Source organism: Seriola lalandi, unplaced genomic scaffold (assembly GCF_002814215.2).
Source record: "Seriola lalandi dorsalis isolate HSWRI2012SDOR001 ecotype SW California unplaced genomic scaffold, Sedor1 jcf7180002054188, whole genome shotgun sequence".
Taxonomy (NCBI): domain Eukaryota; kingdom Metazoa; phylum Chordata; class Actinopteri; order Carangiformes; family Carangidae; genus Seriola; species Seriola lalandi.
The window spans coordinates 1,341,781-1,358,893 of NW_019524741.1; the positions used below are offsets into that span (position 1 = coordinate 1,341,781).

General features: G+C 42.2%; 2 protein-coding genes across 3 annotated transcripts; one reads left to right on the plus strand and one right to left on the minus strand.

The window, feature by feature from the left end:
• Positions 1-3,285: 3,285 nt before the first annotated feature.
• prrt4a (proline rich transmembrane protein 4a) lies at positions 3,286-9,536 on the plus strand. The gene is made up of 2 exons (XM_023403972.2): positions 3,286-4,226; positions 5,868-9,536. Exons 1-2 carry the CDS (start codon positions 3,395-3,397, stop codon positions 7,973-7,975), a joined length of 2,940 nt encoding a protein of 979 aa, XP_023259740.1. The 5' UTR covers positions 3,286-3,394; the 3' UTR covers positions 7,976-9,536.
• A 193-nt stretch (positions 9,537-9,729) lies between these two features.
• Positions 9,730-16,947, minus strand: impdh1a (IMP (inosine 5'-monophosphate) dehydrogenase 1a). 2 transcript variants are annotated; one of them, XM_023403973.2, is made up of 16 exons: positions 15,911-16,945; positions 15,140-15,238; positions 14,466-14,514; positions 13,627-13,728; positions 13,377-13,451; positions 13,057-13,263; positions 12,865-12,952; positions 12,548-12,747; positions 12,287-12,377; positions 12,080-12,175; positions 11,841-11,984; positions 11,412-11,553; positions 11,150-11,293; positions 10,970-11,053; positions 10,669-10,685; positions 9,730-10,542 (listed from the first exon to the last, which is right to left on the minus strand). In XM_023403973.2, the coding sequence occupies exons 1-16, from the start codon at positions 16,144-16,146 to the stop codon at positions 10,439-10,441; spliced, it is 1,878 nt and encodes a 625-aa protein (XP_023259741.1). In that variant the 5' UTR covers positions 16,147-16,945; the 3' UTR covers positions 9,730-10,438. The 2 variants fall into 2 exon arrangements, with proteins under 2 accessions (XP_023259741.1, XP_023259742.1); XM_023403974.2 differs by lacking the exon at positions 10,669-10,685 and having other exon boundaries at positions 10,438-10,542; positions 15,911-16,947.
• Positions 16,948-17,113: the final 166 nt, after the last annotated feature.

Below are 17,113 nucleotides of genomic sequence, written 5' to 3' on the forward strand. Positions count from 1 at the left end.
GGGGGGGGGGTGTGTGCCTGCAGAAAAAAAGGAAACAAGGGACAAGAATAAATGAATGAATAAATGAATGAATCTGAATGTTATAAACCCAACATTAACTGTATCTCTGCTACTTTTTTAAGAGATAACACATACGAACACAACGCTAACGCAGAAAAACAAGCCTTTAACTGTACATTACGTCAATTTTAAAAGTGTTCGTAACTATAAAATTATATCTGAAGCCCCTTACTTAAGTTACTAACCAGGTGTTGGTTTAATGCCAGTGATGCTAACACATCGTTGGACATAAGTCCTCTGTCAACAGTCGTTATGAAATGTATTTACATAGACTTGTCCTCTCCGAGCTTGCAATTCTTCTTCATGGGTGTTTTGACCTTATTTGCATCTCAGGCGAACTGCTGCCCCCTTTTGGTAACAGACTGCCCGTGAACGAACTATCTATCTATCTATCTATCTATCTATCTATCTATCTATGGTGAAAATGGTGACTCGACTCTGATGTGTTTATAGGGGCTTTATCATAGGCCCTGTTGTTTGTGGTGTCATGATTTTAGATTGTCCATAGATATTACAGTAACATCTTTATATATAATAATGATATTTATGTAGTGCACATTCATATCCTTTAATATAATGGTGTTGTATTGGTATGGCATTGTAGTATATTGTATACAGACCAACATTTACAGTGTCATTAATTATTTGTTACAAAGTCGATACTATAGTATCTGCCATCAAGTCACTAAATGCCAAAAGGACAATTATATGAAGTTTTCCCTCCACATAATATCCAAAGACATATGTGTATTTCTAATGGTGGAGGAACAAACAGATTAAGAAAATGTGCAAATTTGAGGATAGAATCAAAGATTTGTTTCTAAATGTGGAACATTGTCATCATGTTGACAAATCAGCCAGACTTGGGTTACCGGTACATTATTATGATAATGTTAACCATGGATAACCTTAACATTTACCCTGATCACTATGACCTCCTTTGTTGGACATTTTATGATCATGCTTGTATGGACATGCTTATTAGGAGCTCAACATACAAAAATTACATATTTTTTAAAAATTATCTCATCTACATCCATTATCCTAACCAGGGTCATTGCTTGCTTTTATCCTCCTCTTTGCTTGTGCAGCTTTGTTTCTGTGTCTTGTCCTGATTGTCCACATTCCCAGCTGGACCCCAGTCCCTGCTGACTTTGTCTTGTTGGAGGATGACTTGTCTAAACAGAAACCAGTTGCCCAATGAGTTAGGATAGCAAGTGTGAGGCGGCAATAATTTGGCCATGTCCCTCACTGAGCTCATATGTTTGGCCTGTCATTGTCCGTTTCCAGTCCCTTTAGTTACGGCTGGGTTGGTGCTTTCCTGTATCCTCATCAGACAGCGGGTTATTCACACCCCTCGGGAAGTTGCTATCTTCACCACTGACTGACTGTCTAATGAAATAGCCTTCACTGTCTTATGTGAAATCTGAATCTCATTGATTTAAGCAAGTTTTTTTCGTTTTTGTTTTTTATCCTGCAAGCAGCAGCCTGTGCAGAGGCAAGGTAGAATTCAGCTGACAGTTTGTAAACTGCTCTCTTCATTATTGGCTGTGGTATTTGCTGTCACAGCCAACATTATTCTTGGCATACAGATTCAGCGTGTATGTCTTCATCTCTTTGTGTTTTGAGCTAAATATATGTTTGGCAGATTTGTTTGGACAGCAGTTTGATCCCTATTTATCTCATTTTTTGTTGGACAGAAGAAAAATCAATGTGCATTTGGCAGAATGCCCACACAACAATAAACCTGGCCTAAAAATCCCTGTGCCCTGCTAATTCAACAGTAGTAGTCAATGGAGAGTTTAAAACAGAACTTTTCAGATCCTTACATCAGCCAGAGAAAGAATACAATGTGTGGCTGTGCTTTAAACTCTCTGGCTCTAAATGCATCCAAAGGTATGTGGATCAGTGTCTATTTTAGAACCATCCTTGGGAATTGAATTAGGCCATGAGGCTACTAGATTTCCCCCATTGGGTAAAAACAGAACACAGGAACATGTCTGATAACATTGGAAGGAGGAAAATAAAGAAAGCTATAGTAACAGGGCATCATCAGAGAGAGATCACACATGGCTCTTGCCTCAATAATTGGCATGGCAACAAGGTCACAGTTTAACAATGCTTTGCTAAAAAGTGCATGAGCTAGGTTCATAGGAGGTGCTGTATGTACATACACACACAAGTAACCACTATCATGCATTATGCATGTATGCTATAAAAGAGAAATTCAGCTTCATCCATTGCTGTGACATGTTTCAAACAGAGCTGCTGATGTGATGGCTATTAAGAGGAAGGGCACAGCATCAGTTGTAAATTACACTCAGTGGCATGTATTGATCTGTAGCATTGGTTAGTTTAGTGCAGGGTAATGTCTGCCTGTTGGTTGATGAGCCTTTCTATGTCCCTACAACATATTCTTCTCTTCTCTTCTCTTCTCTTCTCTTCTCTTCTCTTCTCTTCTCTTCTCTTCTCTTCTCTTCTCTTCTCTTCTCGTCTCTTCTCTTCTCTTCTTCTCTTATACATACTGTACATCATAAACACCAGAGGGATGTGTGTGAGTACATGTGTGGAAGAGAGACAGTAGAAGGGGTTCCTATGCAACGACAAAAGCGATGATACTCAGTGTGGGGTGGATGATGCCTCCGATTTAGGAGAATGGGATTGTGCAAACAGCCAAACACACTGTCAGATCAGCGCAGCGGCAAAGTGTGGGACAGCGGGGGTTGTCAAGAGGAGGTGGGGTCTGTCCCATGTGTCGAATGTCTGATGAAGAGAAGAGGGGCACAGCACAGTGAGTATGAAAGGACACAGAGTGCTACGCAGAGAGAGACTGCAGGCATGCAGCAACACAGAGCGGCATATATGTTTAAAGAGGCTGCAGCAGAGTGGGCTGTTGATGAGGTAAGAATGCTGAAACGAGACTGGCTATGGGAAAAAGAGCAATTAATGTCTCTTCATGCGCTGTCATTAGGTAGCTCTATCACTGACACTAATGTTTGTACTGTGTGTATGTCACAGGACTTTATAGGGTAAAGGTGTAGGCTATTTACATGTACCTCACTGGAATGCTTTTCATATACAGTATTTGCTCTTTAGTACTCCACATGCAGAGACCAATGCTATTTATTGCAGATATCCTAACAATACACAGTATTTGATGAGTGTTTACACTGATTGTGTCTTGTAAGTGACTCCTCTCTCCTTTATCTCCCAGGCGTATTAAGCATAATATACTTGGAGACCTGACTTTAGAGACCTGTCAAACATGTGATTGGACAAAAACACCACAAACATACAGCATGTGACTTTGCGGTGGAGTTTACGGACCCTCACCATGCTTTCTCTGTGGAATCTTTATCTTCTCCTCCCCCTCTCATTGCCTCTCTCACTTCATGTCACAGCCTTAACTGGAGAAAATGTCAAGGAAACACAACAGCTAGACACAGACACGGCCGTGCAGCATCTCACACAGCCGTCACAGAGAGTGCATGGATCTGGTTTAGCTCCGGTGAATCCCCTGTTTGGACCCGAGAATGTTGACTTCCTGGGTCTACCTGTGAGTTGGCCCTTATTGTCATCTGAGGAATCAGATAGACAAGGTGTGATCGGGGAGTACACTGATTTACAAGAGAGCACAGAGGCATCTCTTGTGAATCCCAATGAGAAGGGACTTTTCCTATCCAGACCCACAGATAGTGCTACAGAAGATGCTACCTCTAAGGAAAGTAAACAACCAATAAGGTCTTCATCAGGAGCAGTACCGCCTCAACCTACCCAGGAACAAACAGTCAAGTATCAGCCAGCTGAGACCAGCACTGGCTCTATATTGAATTCTACACAGACTGGAAAGAATCAGCTAACTTTCCCGGCCTCACAACACAAGACAACTGATAGCCACTTACCTTTTCTTCTGTCTGGCTCACTTCCATCAGACGGACCAGACCAGGACTCAACTTCACCGCTGTCTGCTGGACCTGGGCCCAGCCCTGAGCACACCACTCAGCCCATTGCCACTAGCAGCTGGGCATGGACCACGGACCTTTCTGTTACCACACAGGGAAAGACACAGGAGGGGACTGTCCCAGTGAAAGAGACTGGAGATGGATTGGTTGATATTACTGACCGTGTTGTACACAGAGGAGCTGTTAGCATGGAGGCAGAAAAAGGTAAGAGTCCCTCCTAAAGCCATCATTCTTTATTTTTCTAACCTGACACAAATCACAGTGAACACTCGTCATATATGGCCTGTTGTGTTGTGAATGGTAGGATTTATAGTGTCGTCCTCATTAAATATCCAAAATAAAAGACTCCAAGTGGATGTGTGACTGCAGTGTTTGTGATATGCATTCCACTGGCAGAGGCACTTGTTTTACATTCACAGGATGGTTTGCATCACCTCACTCCCTCAAGCTTTCACTCCTCAAAAATATTTCCCTCCCTCTTCCCCGACCCTCTCTCCCTCATTTTGTGCTCTCAGTCCTTTTATCATAGATTCTCCAACTCAGTCCTCCACTCTCTTGTTAATGTAGAAACTCTTCATTCCCATTGCAACCAGTGTCCATTACCCACATTCAATGATTCAATGTGGTGCACACCTGAACATGCAGTATTTACTACACACACAGACACACACACACACGCACGCATGCACACACACACACACACACACACACACACACACACACACACACACACACACACACACACACACACAATAACACTCACTTGTCAAAGTAAATGATGTGTTGTGTCCACAAGCACATAGGGGGAGGAGGGCTTTGACAGAAATATGTGACAAATGACCATTCCTCAATCTGCCTATGAATTTCATACTAGGGACAATTTTCAGTCTAACAGCCAATTTGTTAAGTAACTACCAAATGGTACTTGTGTCACATCAAGATGATTTATTTTTTTTGTAGATTTTGAAGTGACTACAGAGACAATCTCATGTTTGTTTCATTGCTTGTTTGCTGCTTCTGCATCAACACAATCACTCAATGACTAATGGAGGACCACAAATAGGACGCATTCCATTTATAACCAGTGTGTTCCCACTGCTTCACACAGTTTACTCTGGAGGTTATTTCACTTAGAGAATGAGATGCTTACATTATTTATTGAGTGACACAATCACACGGTCACATATAAATGGTCATCATCTGCAGATTCTTGCTGAAAGAATGCAACATTAAAGATAGAATAACACCTTTTCATCATGCTTTGTAATAGCCACACAAAATGAAAGCAGCAATGAGGTCAATACTGGCTAATCAACACACATCTCTGTCTCTCTTACAGGAAAACCCACACACACACACACACAAACACACACACGCACACACACACACACACACACCACGTGCTCATGCTCCCACTCTCTGTGACCTAGTTAGAGATTCCCAGTTACGAGCCTGCTCTGTTTTATTATGGATTAACTTCACACACACGACAGATTCCACCATGCTCTCTTTTTGGACAATAAAGACTGTGAATATAATTTATTTTGGCCTGTATTCATTGTTAAGATCGTTATGTTGTTACATTTATACCATCATTATTAAAATTGCTAGGAAATTCCTATTAAAATTGCAAGACTATAATAGCAAGAGCCACACTGGTAATAAAGTAAGGCTGTATTTTGCTGATGTTCTGCAGGTAAAGTTTAGCATATTCAGCATGTTATTTTAGTGTGCTAGCTCGGTCAGTTAAAAACTTTCACCTATGATATATTTTTTACCTTTTGGTTACCTGTTGACACAACAAATACATTGGTAACATGTTATTTTACTTTACTTGTTTTACAGATGACTCCAGGCACAATGGCCTGCCTGTCTCAAAGACCAGTAGCACACTCTTGATTGATGGTAACATGGACACATCTGCAACACCCTGCAAAACAACAAACCAGTCCTGGACTCCCACCTACCCAGACGATTTTACTCCCGACGAGTCCCTGCGCCCCTCTCTGGCTCTCAGCCCTGGTCTTTACGTCCCTCTGTATTCGGACTGGAACTCTGCCCTTGCCACATGGGGATTTGCATGGGAAGCTCATATCTATGGCCTAGGGTCTGTCTTCACTGTGTTCAGCCTAATCTCTGTGGTCTGTCTGTTAGGCCTTCCCTTGCGGTGTCCCCCAGGAATCCCCTACTTCACCCTCTTGCACTTGTTCCTCCTAGCATTTGCAGGGATCCAAGCTTTCTGTTTGCTCTATGATGCTTATAGTCACCAAGACCGTCTCCCCCCTCTGGGCTCTCTGATGCTCTCTGAGTTACCCTTTCCCTGTTTGATCTCAGCCTTCTCCCTGGCCTTCCTCCTTCTTTCATTGCGCTCACGCATGCGTCTTTCACTCCCACTTGCTATTTCCACCTCATTTTCAGCCTTGCCCAAACCTCGCCTGTTACTGTGTGTGTCCCTGTTACATTTCGGAGTCTCTTTAGGGTGTGTTGGCCTGCTCCAGCTCTTCCACAGCCTCCCCACCATGATCCTGATCTCTCCTCATGGTCTGTTTGTGTTTCTAACCATCTTTCTCTCATGCTCCTACCTCATCTTCTATTGCTTAATAAGAGTCGACACAAAACACATCTACAGGCTGAATGACAATGGAGAGACTGGAGGATCTCCTGAAGTGATGCGACCTGCAAATTGCCCCTTTGCCAAAGTGGAAGACTGGCACAGGGCAGCAGGAGCTGGAGTAGGAGCTTCATTGTGTTTGTTAGGGTGTGGGGGTCTACAGCTTTATGGGATCCTGCATGCCCTTGGTTTAGGTGGTGTTGATGGATATGGGTTCCAGCCCTGGTCCTGGTGGGGCTACCAAGTAGGCTGCAGACTCTGCGAGATTGGGGTGTGTCTAGGTTTGTCTCTCATTGGCACACACCCTCTATTCTGTCACAACAACTCCTCGATCAAGACCATAACTCACCCTCGGCCAGGATCCTGGTCCCGCCTCTCCTGCAGCTCCCCTTCACGAGGGCTAACCCTTCCCTCTCATGGAGGCGCAAACTCTCCTGTTCTCTCTTCACTTGATTCCTGGTCCCAAGGTAAGCAAGAAAAGCTGGTGGTCTGTGATGTCATCAGTAAGGGACAGTCAGAGGCTCTTCCTCTTTGTTCAATTGTGGATCCTCCTGGAAATGGGCTAGATTGTCTCCCAAAATCCAGCCAAACACGGACTACTATACTACCTCTACCTACACCCCCAAGCCCACCTCATAAGCCTAAAAATGCAGTTGAGTCTGAGCTATCTTCACTGGATAGCTTAGGTCTAGAGACTGACTCTACTGTGGACCTGCGGCCCCCATCTCCCATAGACTTGTCTCGCAGTATTGACCAGGCTCTGTTCAGTGAGTCCCTGTTCTCGCACAGTATTTTTGGTTTGCCAAGGCTGTTCCATGCTTCTTCAAGCCATTCCTTGAGTTCTCCTAGCCAAGGTACATCAAAGCAAGGTCCCAGTTCTGTGGAAAATGCTTTATTCCGAACCTCTTCCTGTGGAGACATGGATCAAGAGAAAGCCCTGCCTAGTTCTAGATCTTCCCAGCCACAGCCAGGCTCTTTGACATCTCACAGCAAGACACCAGAGCAATGGGACTGGAAAGATAGTGTTTCTGGATCAACCCAGGGTCTGTGCAGCAATCCTAAGGTGACAGGAAAGCTGCGCTCACATTCCTGGGCCAACAGAGGGCAAAGCTTTGCTCAGCACAGTCTTCCACGAGCAATTCCCCACCTGTCTTACCACAGGCGTTACCGAACCCTGAGCTTGGCCTCCCAGGACATCCAGGGTTCTGGCCGACTGGCAGGGACTAAACACCTGAGTGAAAGCAAACAGCTGGAATGGGATCTGGCTGTACAGGCAGAGTTTGTCAACGTGTGCAGACAAATTGATGCTCTGAGTGTTTGCAGTGACACCATTGAATTGTAGGAAGTCCAGCTGTGAGTGGAATGCAACCGACATTGTAGCAGGAAATAGCAGAATCTGATTGTGATTTAAATTGTACATCATAAAAGTCATACAGGTGAAATAATTACCTAACTAATGAAAGGACAATGGACATTATTGATGCAATATGTAGACCCAACTTAGTCTCTGCTGACTTTGTCACAATGTTTTCAGCAACTTATGCCCTTAAAATATTGTTGTAAAATTTCAAATCTAAATCTGTGCTCATTCCATTTCAGGAGGTGTAATATTTGTATAACTGACATGTTGAGCTTTTTGACATTGAAGCTGTCCTGCAAAAAGAAACTCCAAAAGTCTATGAAAGGAATATGAAGAAAAACGTTCTTCATATCCCTTTGGACAAACAATATGGATTCAAAAAAAGTTTAATTTAACACTGTTGATGTACTTCTGTGTTTTCCGCAAAAGAAAAAGTAAAACATGCTCATTAACATATAATGTGATAATTCCATTTGACCTCTTTCCATTTGTGATAGTATCACCTCAGACACAATTTCATGTACATTGGTAAACAATATGAAGAAATATTAAAATCTCATTGTGAGAGGGAGCTAGAAACTACAGTCTGTTTGTGACAGTGAAGCATAATGTTTTTGCCATCACATGATCAGTACCTTGATGTCCATTAAGTGAACAGAGTTGGTAAACTTATACTCCATCATAGGAAAAGACATTTAGGTATTTAGTAGTTTTCACACAGGATAATATGTTCTCTTAGTGTGGTGCAATGAACATGGAAATTTGAGGAAAAATCATATTTACACAGGATGAGTTTGTGTTGCTTGCTTAGCCAACCATTTGAGTGGTATTGTTTTTTAATTTTTACAAAATTACATTTACTATATTTTTACAATATTGACCTCAAGTGGTATTAACACAATTTTCTGGAGATAGGACAAAAAATGTTGTCAAAATTATCTTTATTCATGTAATACTATTTACAGTAAATATAATTCTGAAGCCTTAGTGTGAATGATAGACAAATAGTACAATAGCTCATTTATTTGGTTGGAAGTTATTGCGTAATTCAGATCCAGTGTTTATCATAGAGCAATATATAATACCAAAGATGTGAACCTTCTAGAAAAAGAAGAAATCATATTTTAAAACTGGAATAATCTTTTTGTCTATCATTCTACAAAGAAATAAATCTAGCCCTATGTCAATGACTCACCATTTAATTTATTTAATACTGAGCCTGAAAAAAGACACATAACTATCTGTATTATATATTATGTACAGTTGATAGCCATATAATTAACAATGTAGTTTTGCAAAATGAAATTATGGAAGGTCATAAAATGTCAAGACTCATTTGTATTATGAATATGGGGATAATGTATGTAATTATAATCAGATACTAGTAAATGGATTATAATCAGATAATAGTAAAGTAAAGCATGGATACTCTCCTGTGTCGTCACTGAAACCGTTTGTTGTCTAGTGTTTCCTCCTCCAAATAAAATGAACAGAGGGTAATCCTGAGTGAGAATACATGTGGTTGCTCCTGTAAGGCGCTCCTTCCTACAAACTTGTGTGAGTTAAGGCTGATGCCTAGCCTCCCTTCTGCAACAGTGCAGCACATTTCATGCAGGTTGATCAGAGTAGAGCATCCATCATTGTAACAACCACTTTTTCAGAGATAGAGAAATGACATTGAAATTGCCACCACAAAAACTATCAAGTGCAGTAAGAAGACAATGAAACCATAACTGTCCTGTGTGTACAACATGTTTACTCTTGACTCAGTAAGCTTTATGCAAGGTCGCAGGCTAGAAAATATGACCATGGCTACATAAAATTTAAGATTATTTTACAATTGTGCAGCCTGCTTTTAACATCAGCAAAGAACTATCTTAAATGTGTTAAACATTTATGTTTCTTTCCTCTTTTAATAAAATAAAATGTAAAATATTCAAAACATTATGTCAAAGATATGGTGCTTTTTGTTGTCTTTTTTTTATGTAACTAAAATATAGAATTAAGTATCTTATGTGGCATATTAAATGAGCTTGGAAATAAAAGACTGCAACTCTGCAAGCTTTACATTGTATATACAGGTGTATACTCTTCTCTATCAGGGTCCAATTCGGAGGCCAACGGGGAAATGGGCCTCTCATTAGGTCAGCTTATCCCAAAGTAGTCACTGCATTTGCTTGTTGAAAGGGATCAGCAGAGTAGTTAATTACATTAGCCTCACTACACCTTGGCCACAGAAAGACAGCCAAAGAGTTCATGTGCAGTTGCGTAACTCTTTGGCTCTCCTTTGGACGTCCTGCTCGGATTAAAGTTTGTTGTTTTGTCTATCCTGGAAGGGATCAGAAATGAGAACAAACAGGAGAAGCAGAAGAGGACACAAACAAGAGGTGTCAGATTTTAGAGTGGATGTTTTACGGCAACAATAGCTTTGTGTTTGTAGTTTGGTCACATGCGCCCGGTACATCTGCTCATAGCTGCTGGGGTCGGGACGTTGGGTCCTGATCGAGCATTTCCTCTTCCTCCCGCCTCAGTAAAGCCGCTTCTCATAACTACATTTGGAATAGAAAAACGTAAAGTATTAGCATTTTCTGTGTTTTGATGTCTGTCTGTGACTTGAATGGAGATGAATCAACCAAAGAAGGATGGCAGTGTGACGACCGCTTGGTTGTACTTACATGGCACAAAAGAATATCTAATATGATAGCATGGGTAAGAAAAGAGGAAGAGAGAAGACAATTTGATGCTGCTAAGCACAGGTAAATTATTTGACAAGAAAAAGGTTTCTGACAAAGGGACTGAATACAAGTGAAGCTTAGACAACAAGAGGAAACAGATGATGACAGACGTCCTCAAACCATCACTCCCGCTATAATATTTAGACAGGAGAAATAAGGATCACAAAAAAGAGACACATGGAGTACGAAGGAGTTGTAGAGGTGGGGGAAAGGTCACCGTAGCGTCAGAAGTCAGACTTACGAGTGGAGGCCATGAACTCCTCCCTCCATTTGAGCAGACATGGTTCTCTTCTCAAACTTCAGCTCTCCGGAGTACATCATCGACCTGGGACAAAGACACACAGCTCACACTGAGCCAAAAGCCCTTACACAAGATAAACTTACAGTAAACACAAAGAAACACACACAATTTCCCACTTACCGTAAAATAGACAAACTCTTGGCTCCTATGTCCTGACAGCCGTGTTGGATACCAGCGATGAGGTAAGGAACAAACTTGTGGATGGAGCCTTTATCTTGTACTGAGCCTGAGACGCCTTGAGCCACCTTTACCTTATCCCCCTCACTGGACACACAGAAACACAGAACCATTCACACAGAGTAAGAGATAGGCCTACATGTGTCACAGTGACATCCTCTGACTGTAGATTTTTCCAGAATAAGTGTTTATACAGCAACACCACCTGAAGTAGCGTTTCTGACTATTATTTTTCTCCATGGCATCCAGGGAACCCATTCCTCTGTACTTCTTCAGACGCACACCATCTGAAAAGAAATATTCTCCTGGAGCTTCGGTGGTTGCCGCGAGCAACGACCCCATCATAACTGAAGGCAGAAATACAGACAAAAAAAGTGGGAGGAAGTGATGCTGGTTGCAAAGGAAAACAGGCGAGGGCAAAAAGACTACAACTAGATTTTACAAAGCTTTGATTTTATTTTGAAAAATTTGCCTATTTGTTAAAAGACACATAGTTAAATGACCAGAACTGCCAATGATCAAGTCATGCATCCTTCAGACCCGTGCCTCATATGTAATTTCACGGAAGTGTCTAGTGACTGTTCCAAATGTATAGCATGAAAATTTAATACTTCTTGAGGAATCAGGAAAATACCTGTAGATGCTCCCAGGGCCAGAGCCTTCACCACATGGCCAACAGTCTGAATGCCTCCATCAGCGATTACTGGCACTCCAAAACGTCGTGCATACTCTGCAACCTTGTACACTGATGTTCCTTGGGGCCGTCCGCATGCCATCACTGAGGAACATGAGTAAAATAAGTATTAGTCACACACACAAAAAAATGTAATTTAAAGACAGTAGATGTTCACAGTGCTGCACTCTTTATCATACCTTCCTGGGTGATACAGATAGAGCCACACCCCATGCCCACCCTCAGGGCATCCACGCCTGCATCTATGAGGTTTTTGGCCTGAGCAGCTGTCACCACTAGAGAGAGACAGAGACACAGAAAAAAGCTGAATGAGGAGGAGATAGTAAAGAGGTAGTTTTGGCTCCACAAATGCAGAAGAAAGCCGAGAAGAAAGAAGATGAGCTCACCGTTTCCTCCAACAACCTGTAGTTCAGGGTATTTCTGTTTGATGTAGTTTATCATGTTGATTTGATACACTGAGTTTCCCTGGGAGGAGTCCTGTCGATAAAATAGTTGAAATACTTGAAAAAGATGAAGCACCAATAAAATGCATTACAGGTTTTAAGTTGAGTTAAAGCAATAAATAGGAACATTGTGTGCTATTACATCCAGAATGCAATCATAGATTAAAAAAAAAAAAACTAGATCATTCCTCAGTTAAAACCTACCAGGACTACCACATCCACCCCAGCCTGCATTAGGAGGTCCAGTCTGTATTTGTCATCCTCTCTCGTACCGATGGCAGCTCCACACAGCAGCTGCTTGCGGGAGTCCTTGGAGGCCAAGGGATAATCTCTATTCTTCTTCAAGTCTGTCCTGGCAATGATGGCAACCAGCTCATCACTGTCATTTACGATAGGGAGCTTACCTAAAAGAGTCAGAGTGTAAAATGAGTGCACAAAGGAGCAAAAATGTCAGTCTGTATTTAAGTTCAATTGATGATTACTTTGCCTCTACAGTAGTGTGACCTCTCTGACAGATTTACCTTTTTTGCTACGTTGCAGTATGTCGTTAGCCTCCTTTAGTGTGACTCCAGCTGGTGCAACAACTAAATCTTCCCTTTTTGTCATTGCCTGAATGAAAAAGAGGTTCAAATGATTGGACTTATTTGACATCATGTAACTGCTTGCATGTTCTCCTACACATGCACATATAAACACATCAGTTATATGCCCACCTCTTCCAGGGGTCTGTCATGATCCTTCTCAGACAGAAAGTCTATGTCTCTGGAGGTGACAATGCCAACCAGCTTGCTACCCATCTTGCCGGTTTCCGTAACAGGGATCCCAGAGAAACCATGGCGTATCTTGGCCTCAAACACATCCCCCACTGTGTGTCGGGGACTCATTACCACCGGGTCTGTAATAAAGCCTTGCTCAAATTTCTGAAAAACACAAATGTTGAGTGGTTAGGAGGTTTCAGTGTAGAGTGTTTTCAAAATGACATTCAGTGTCACAGATAACTTACTCATGTCTTTGTTGACTTGGTCAGTCTTACCTTGACTTTGCGCACCTCATTGGCCTGGAACTCAGCTGTACAGTTATGGTGAATTATTCCAATCCCTCCCATTAGCTGAAACCAGCCAATCAGGGATAGAGGGGCAAAAAAAAGAAGAAGAAAACCCCATATTAAATAATATTCAAAGGTACAAGGTTTTGCTGTACTTGCCACAGACTGTGCAGCATGATGTTGCTAAGTTGAGTGAACATTTACGTATGGTGTGTGTAGGGTAGTGCTGTGTACTCACTGCCATGGCGATGGCCATGGATGACTCTGTGACTGTATCCATGGGAGATGAAATGAGAGGTGTCTTCAGGGTGATCTTCCTTGTCAGTGCAGAGGTTAGATCCTAAAAGTGTGGTGCATTTGGAAACAGAAACACCATCTTAAACACTGATAAGCAGGTAAAGCAAAGTAAGTCTAAAATATCATCTTAAATGGTCTGCTATAACACATTCTAAATTACTCCAAAGGTGTGGGCTTGGATGCTGGGAGATAAATCAGCATGACATTACTTTCCTCACAAACAGCTGCACCACAAAGGCATCACAGTTTAGACACATTAGAGGCCGACTCGCTGATTTCACCTACTGAGTGTTAGGTGACGCAGGTGTGCGTCTGTTTTGAACACCTGCTTTTCAGCAATAACCCATGTGACCAAGGCATGAAATTAATTTAATGTCCCAGCAGAGCGAGCAAAGACAAAAACAAAGCAAGTCAAATAAACAACCCTGTGCTCAAGCACCCTTCACTAACGAACATAACAAAGGGTGAAGGATTAATTACAAGGATTACAGCAAACTGTGCTTTCAAATTATTATGAGGAACATGAATATCAACGAACACTAGAGGACAAGAGTATGTCTGTAGCCCAAAGGACTGGCATGACTACAACAGTAGAGACACCTTACATGCAGAAAACTTACTGTGACCCCTTTCGTCTACGACAAATGCGACTGCTCACGTTTATCCAAAGAAATTATGCTTTGTGCTATCATCTATGAACAAATTAATCCAGAATGTACTGTGCACTAGCCTGGGAACAGCATATGTGGACTGTGATAGGCTGGACAGTGTGATACTCACCACCTCGTCAGAGGTAAAATCTATGAAACCAGGGAGGATCAAAAAGTCACTGAGAGGGGAGAGAGAAAGGAGACACATGTGGTCAGAGAACATGAGAACATCTTACGCTGGAAGTGGAAAAGCATTACATAAATTGATTTCATCATCAATATTAGTAGTGAAAGTCACTACATAAACGAGGATCATATAGCTTTCGTGGTGTATGTGAACAGTAGTTTTTTTTTTTACATTTAGCTCATAGTGAGCAGACATAATCTGTCAGCCTTTTCAACTCACTGAAATGTTCTGTATTTATCCTCTGCGCACTGATGAACCCTGCATATAACCTCCATTAAGGAAACTACACTCATCTCCCATTAACACACCACAAGCACACACACACACACACACACACACACACACACAGAGACCCTGCTTTTAATGACTGTGACACCACTCAGAGTCATCCTTGAAAGTCATATTACTCATTATAATCCTCCATATAAAACCTAAGCAGATGTGTCATCACTGATATTACTGAACATTTAATGGAAGACATTGCATAATTCTGTGTGCTTCTGTATGTGCATGCATGTTGTACCATTTGTGCACACGCATCTGCGTAAGTGTGTAAGCAATACCATTAAAATGTCTGTGTGTGTGTCTGTGTGTGTGTTTTCATGAGCATTTCTCACTTGTATGTTAGTCCATCTCCGATGGCAAAGAGCTGTTGTGCTGTTAACCCATCTTCAGGAACATAACCTGTGCCTCCACTGATCAAGTAGTCTGCCATGCTGAAATATTAAAACACACGCATGTAAGTGTGTAACAATATAACAATGAATAGATGACACTTGTATTTCTACCATGAACTAACTTCCAGCTTCTAGATTTGAATTGACATTAGTTGTAGTACTTCTTACAGATTTTGAATAATTTAATGAACGTGTCATTGCCTATTTTAACTGAATCGTCAGACTAATACTTCCTGTGATTGCAAGCAGTGTGCATAAATCATGAGCAAATCAGTTCTCACCGAAAAACAAACAAACATTGATTTAGCCAGCTATTTATAGCTGGATATATTCATCCCTTGTGTAAAACATGCATGTTGTTTTGCTCTTCTCTCTCTTGACCTCTATTTCACATGCTGTAACCAGATCCTATTACAAATGTTGGAGTCAAGACAGGAAATGCTAACAAAAAGAATCTGTCCTTGTCAATGGAAACTCCTTCTATACACTTATGACGGCAGTACAGTAAGTAAGAGGATTTGGTTGGCTGCCAAGGTAGCTAATAAATGGACTTGAAAAAGTGCACAGCCAAGGCTTCTAGGAAAACATCAGAAAACATCTTGGTTTCTTGTGAAGATACATTTTTTATGATTTATAAGGCTAGAGAAGGTCTGGAGTGCTGTAAAAGTCATGACCTTACTGGCTATACACAGTGGTGAGTGTGAGACTGACCTTTCTGGTTCATATCCAGCTTGGATTCGTGTAGCGCTGTATCGCTGGGCTGCTGTCTCATGCCCATGTCCATGTGGCGTTGTGTGAGCATAGGCCCCATAGGGGTGAGGTTGTTCCCCATCTCTGTTTGAGATGCGTGGCCGAGCTGGTTCCATGTCTCCTACAATCCTCCGGTAATCAATCTGGTAATTGTCCCTCTCCCCATCTCCAAACCGGTCATAACCATGACCCTCCATCTCGAGGAAATCCAGGGCTACAACCTCCACAGGGCCCCACCACCTCACATGCACACACACACACACACACACACACACTGTTCAAGCACTTCTGACTTGTATTATACAGATTAACGAAATCACACCCTCACACTCCAAGTAAACATTAGCCCCAGCGGCTCCCAGTAGAGACACACCAGCACACTCAGATTGCTGTTCAATTATAGGCACTCATAAACACCCGATGCTTTGAGTGCATGTTCACACACACACCTTTCAGACACACCTGACATGGGAGGAAGCTGTCCTGCCATCTGTTTTGTTGCCAGTACAGCAGTTAAACCAAAATGACCAAAAAATGGAAGATTTCCCAAGATCTGACAAGATTTCACAGGATCACCTGCATGAAAAAGATGAAAGATTTCTGGGTTGTTTTTTTTTTTCTTCAAAAATCTTAAAAACACAGAAGCAGCAGCAACAGAAGTCTCTTAAAACAATGTTGTTTGCCCAGGGAAGAGATTGTATTCCAGCTTCTCAGCACTCATCCTTAGAGGCCATCAAGGCCCTCTGGCAGGGCGGCGGAGTATTTAGCTAACCTGCTGATGAAGCCAACTATCTTGACAAACCAAATTTAAAGTTCGCTGTATTTTCCCCAGCTGGAGGCATGAGCAGCCGCTGGGGATGAGAGTCAGGTCCTGCTTAGGCGGCAGAGTTTCTTCCCCCTGGAGGACCAGAATGCAGTGCTGCTTGGTTATCCCTAAGGCTGGGAGCTTCTCTCCACTCCGTTCTCCTGGTGCCTGCTGAGCTTAACTCTGTTTCTGACAGTAGCAGACGTCACTCTCCCACAAAGAGGATTGGGAGCATTAATACAGCATGGGGTGGGGTGAGATGGGTGTGTAGGGTGGAGTGAGGCAGTAGGACTGAGGAAGAGAAGGATGGGTCAAGATGACACTTAAACACACTTTCCCCTCAGAGGATTACCATGGTG

What these genes read in the sequence shown, in the direction of transcription:
- prrt4a (XM_023403972.2), top strand. Translation starts at nt 3,395, where the DNA reads ATGCTTTCTCTGTGGAATCTTTATCTTCTCCTCCCCCTCTCATTGCCT. An exon ending in TAGCATGGAGGCAGAAAAAG is followed by an intron (nt 4,227 to 5,867) that starts GTAAGAGTCCCT and finishes CTTGTTTTACAG; the next exon opens with ATGACTCCAGGCACAATGGC.
- impdh1a (XM_023403973.2), bottom strand. Translation starts at nt 16,146, where the DNA reads ATGGAGGGTCATGGTTATGACCGGTTTGGAGATGGGGAGAGGGACAAT. An exon ending in ATTTTACCTCTGACGAGGTG is followed by an intron (nt 13,729 to 14,465) that starts GTGAGTATCACA and finishes CCACACTTTTAG; the next exon opens with GATCTAACCTCTGCACTGAC. An exon ending in CCATGGCCATCGCCATGGCA is followed by an intron (nt 13,452 to 13,626) that starts GTGAGTACACAG and finishes GGCTGGTTTCAG; the next exon opens with CTAATGGGAGGGATTGGAAT.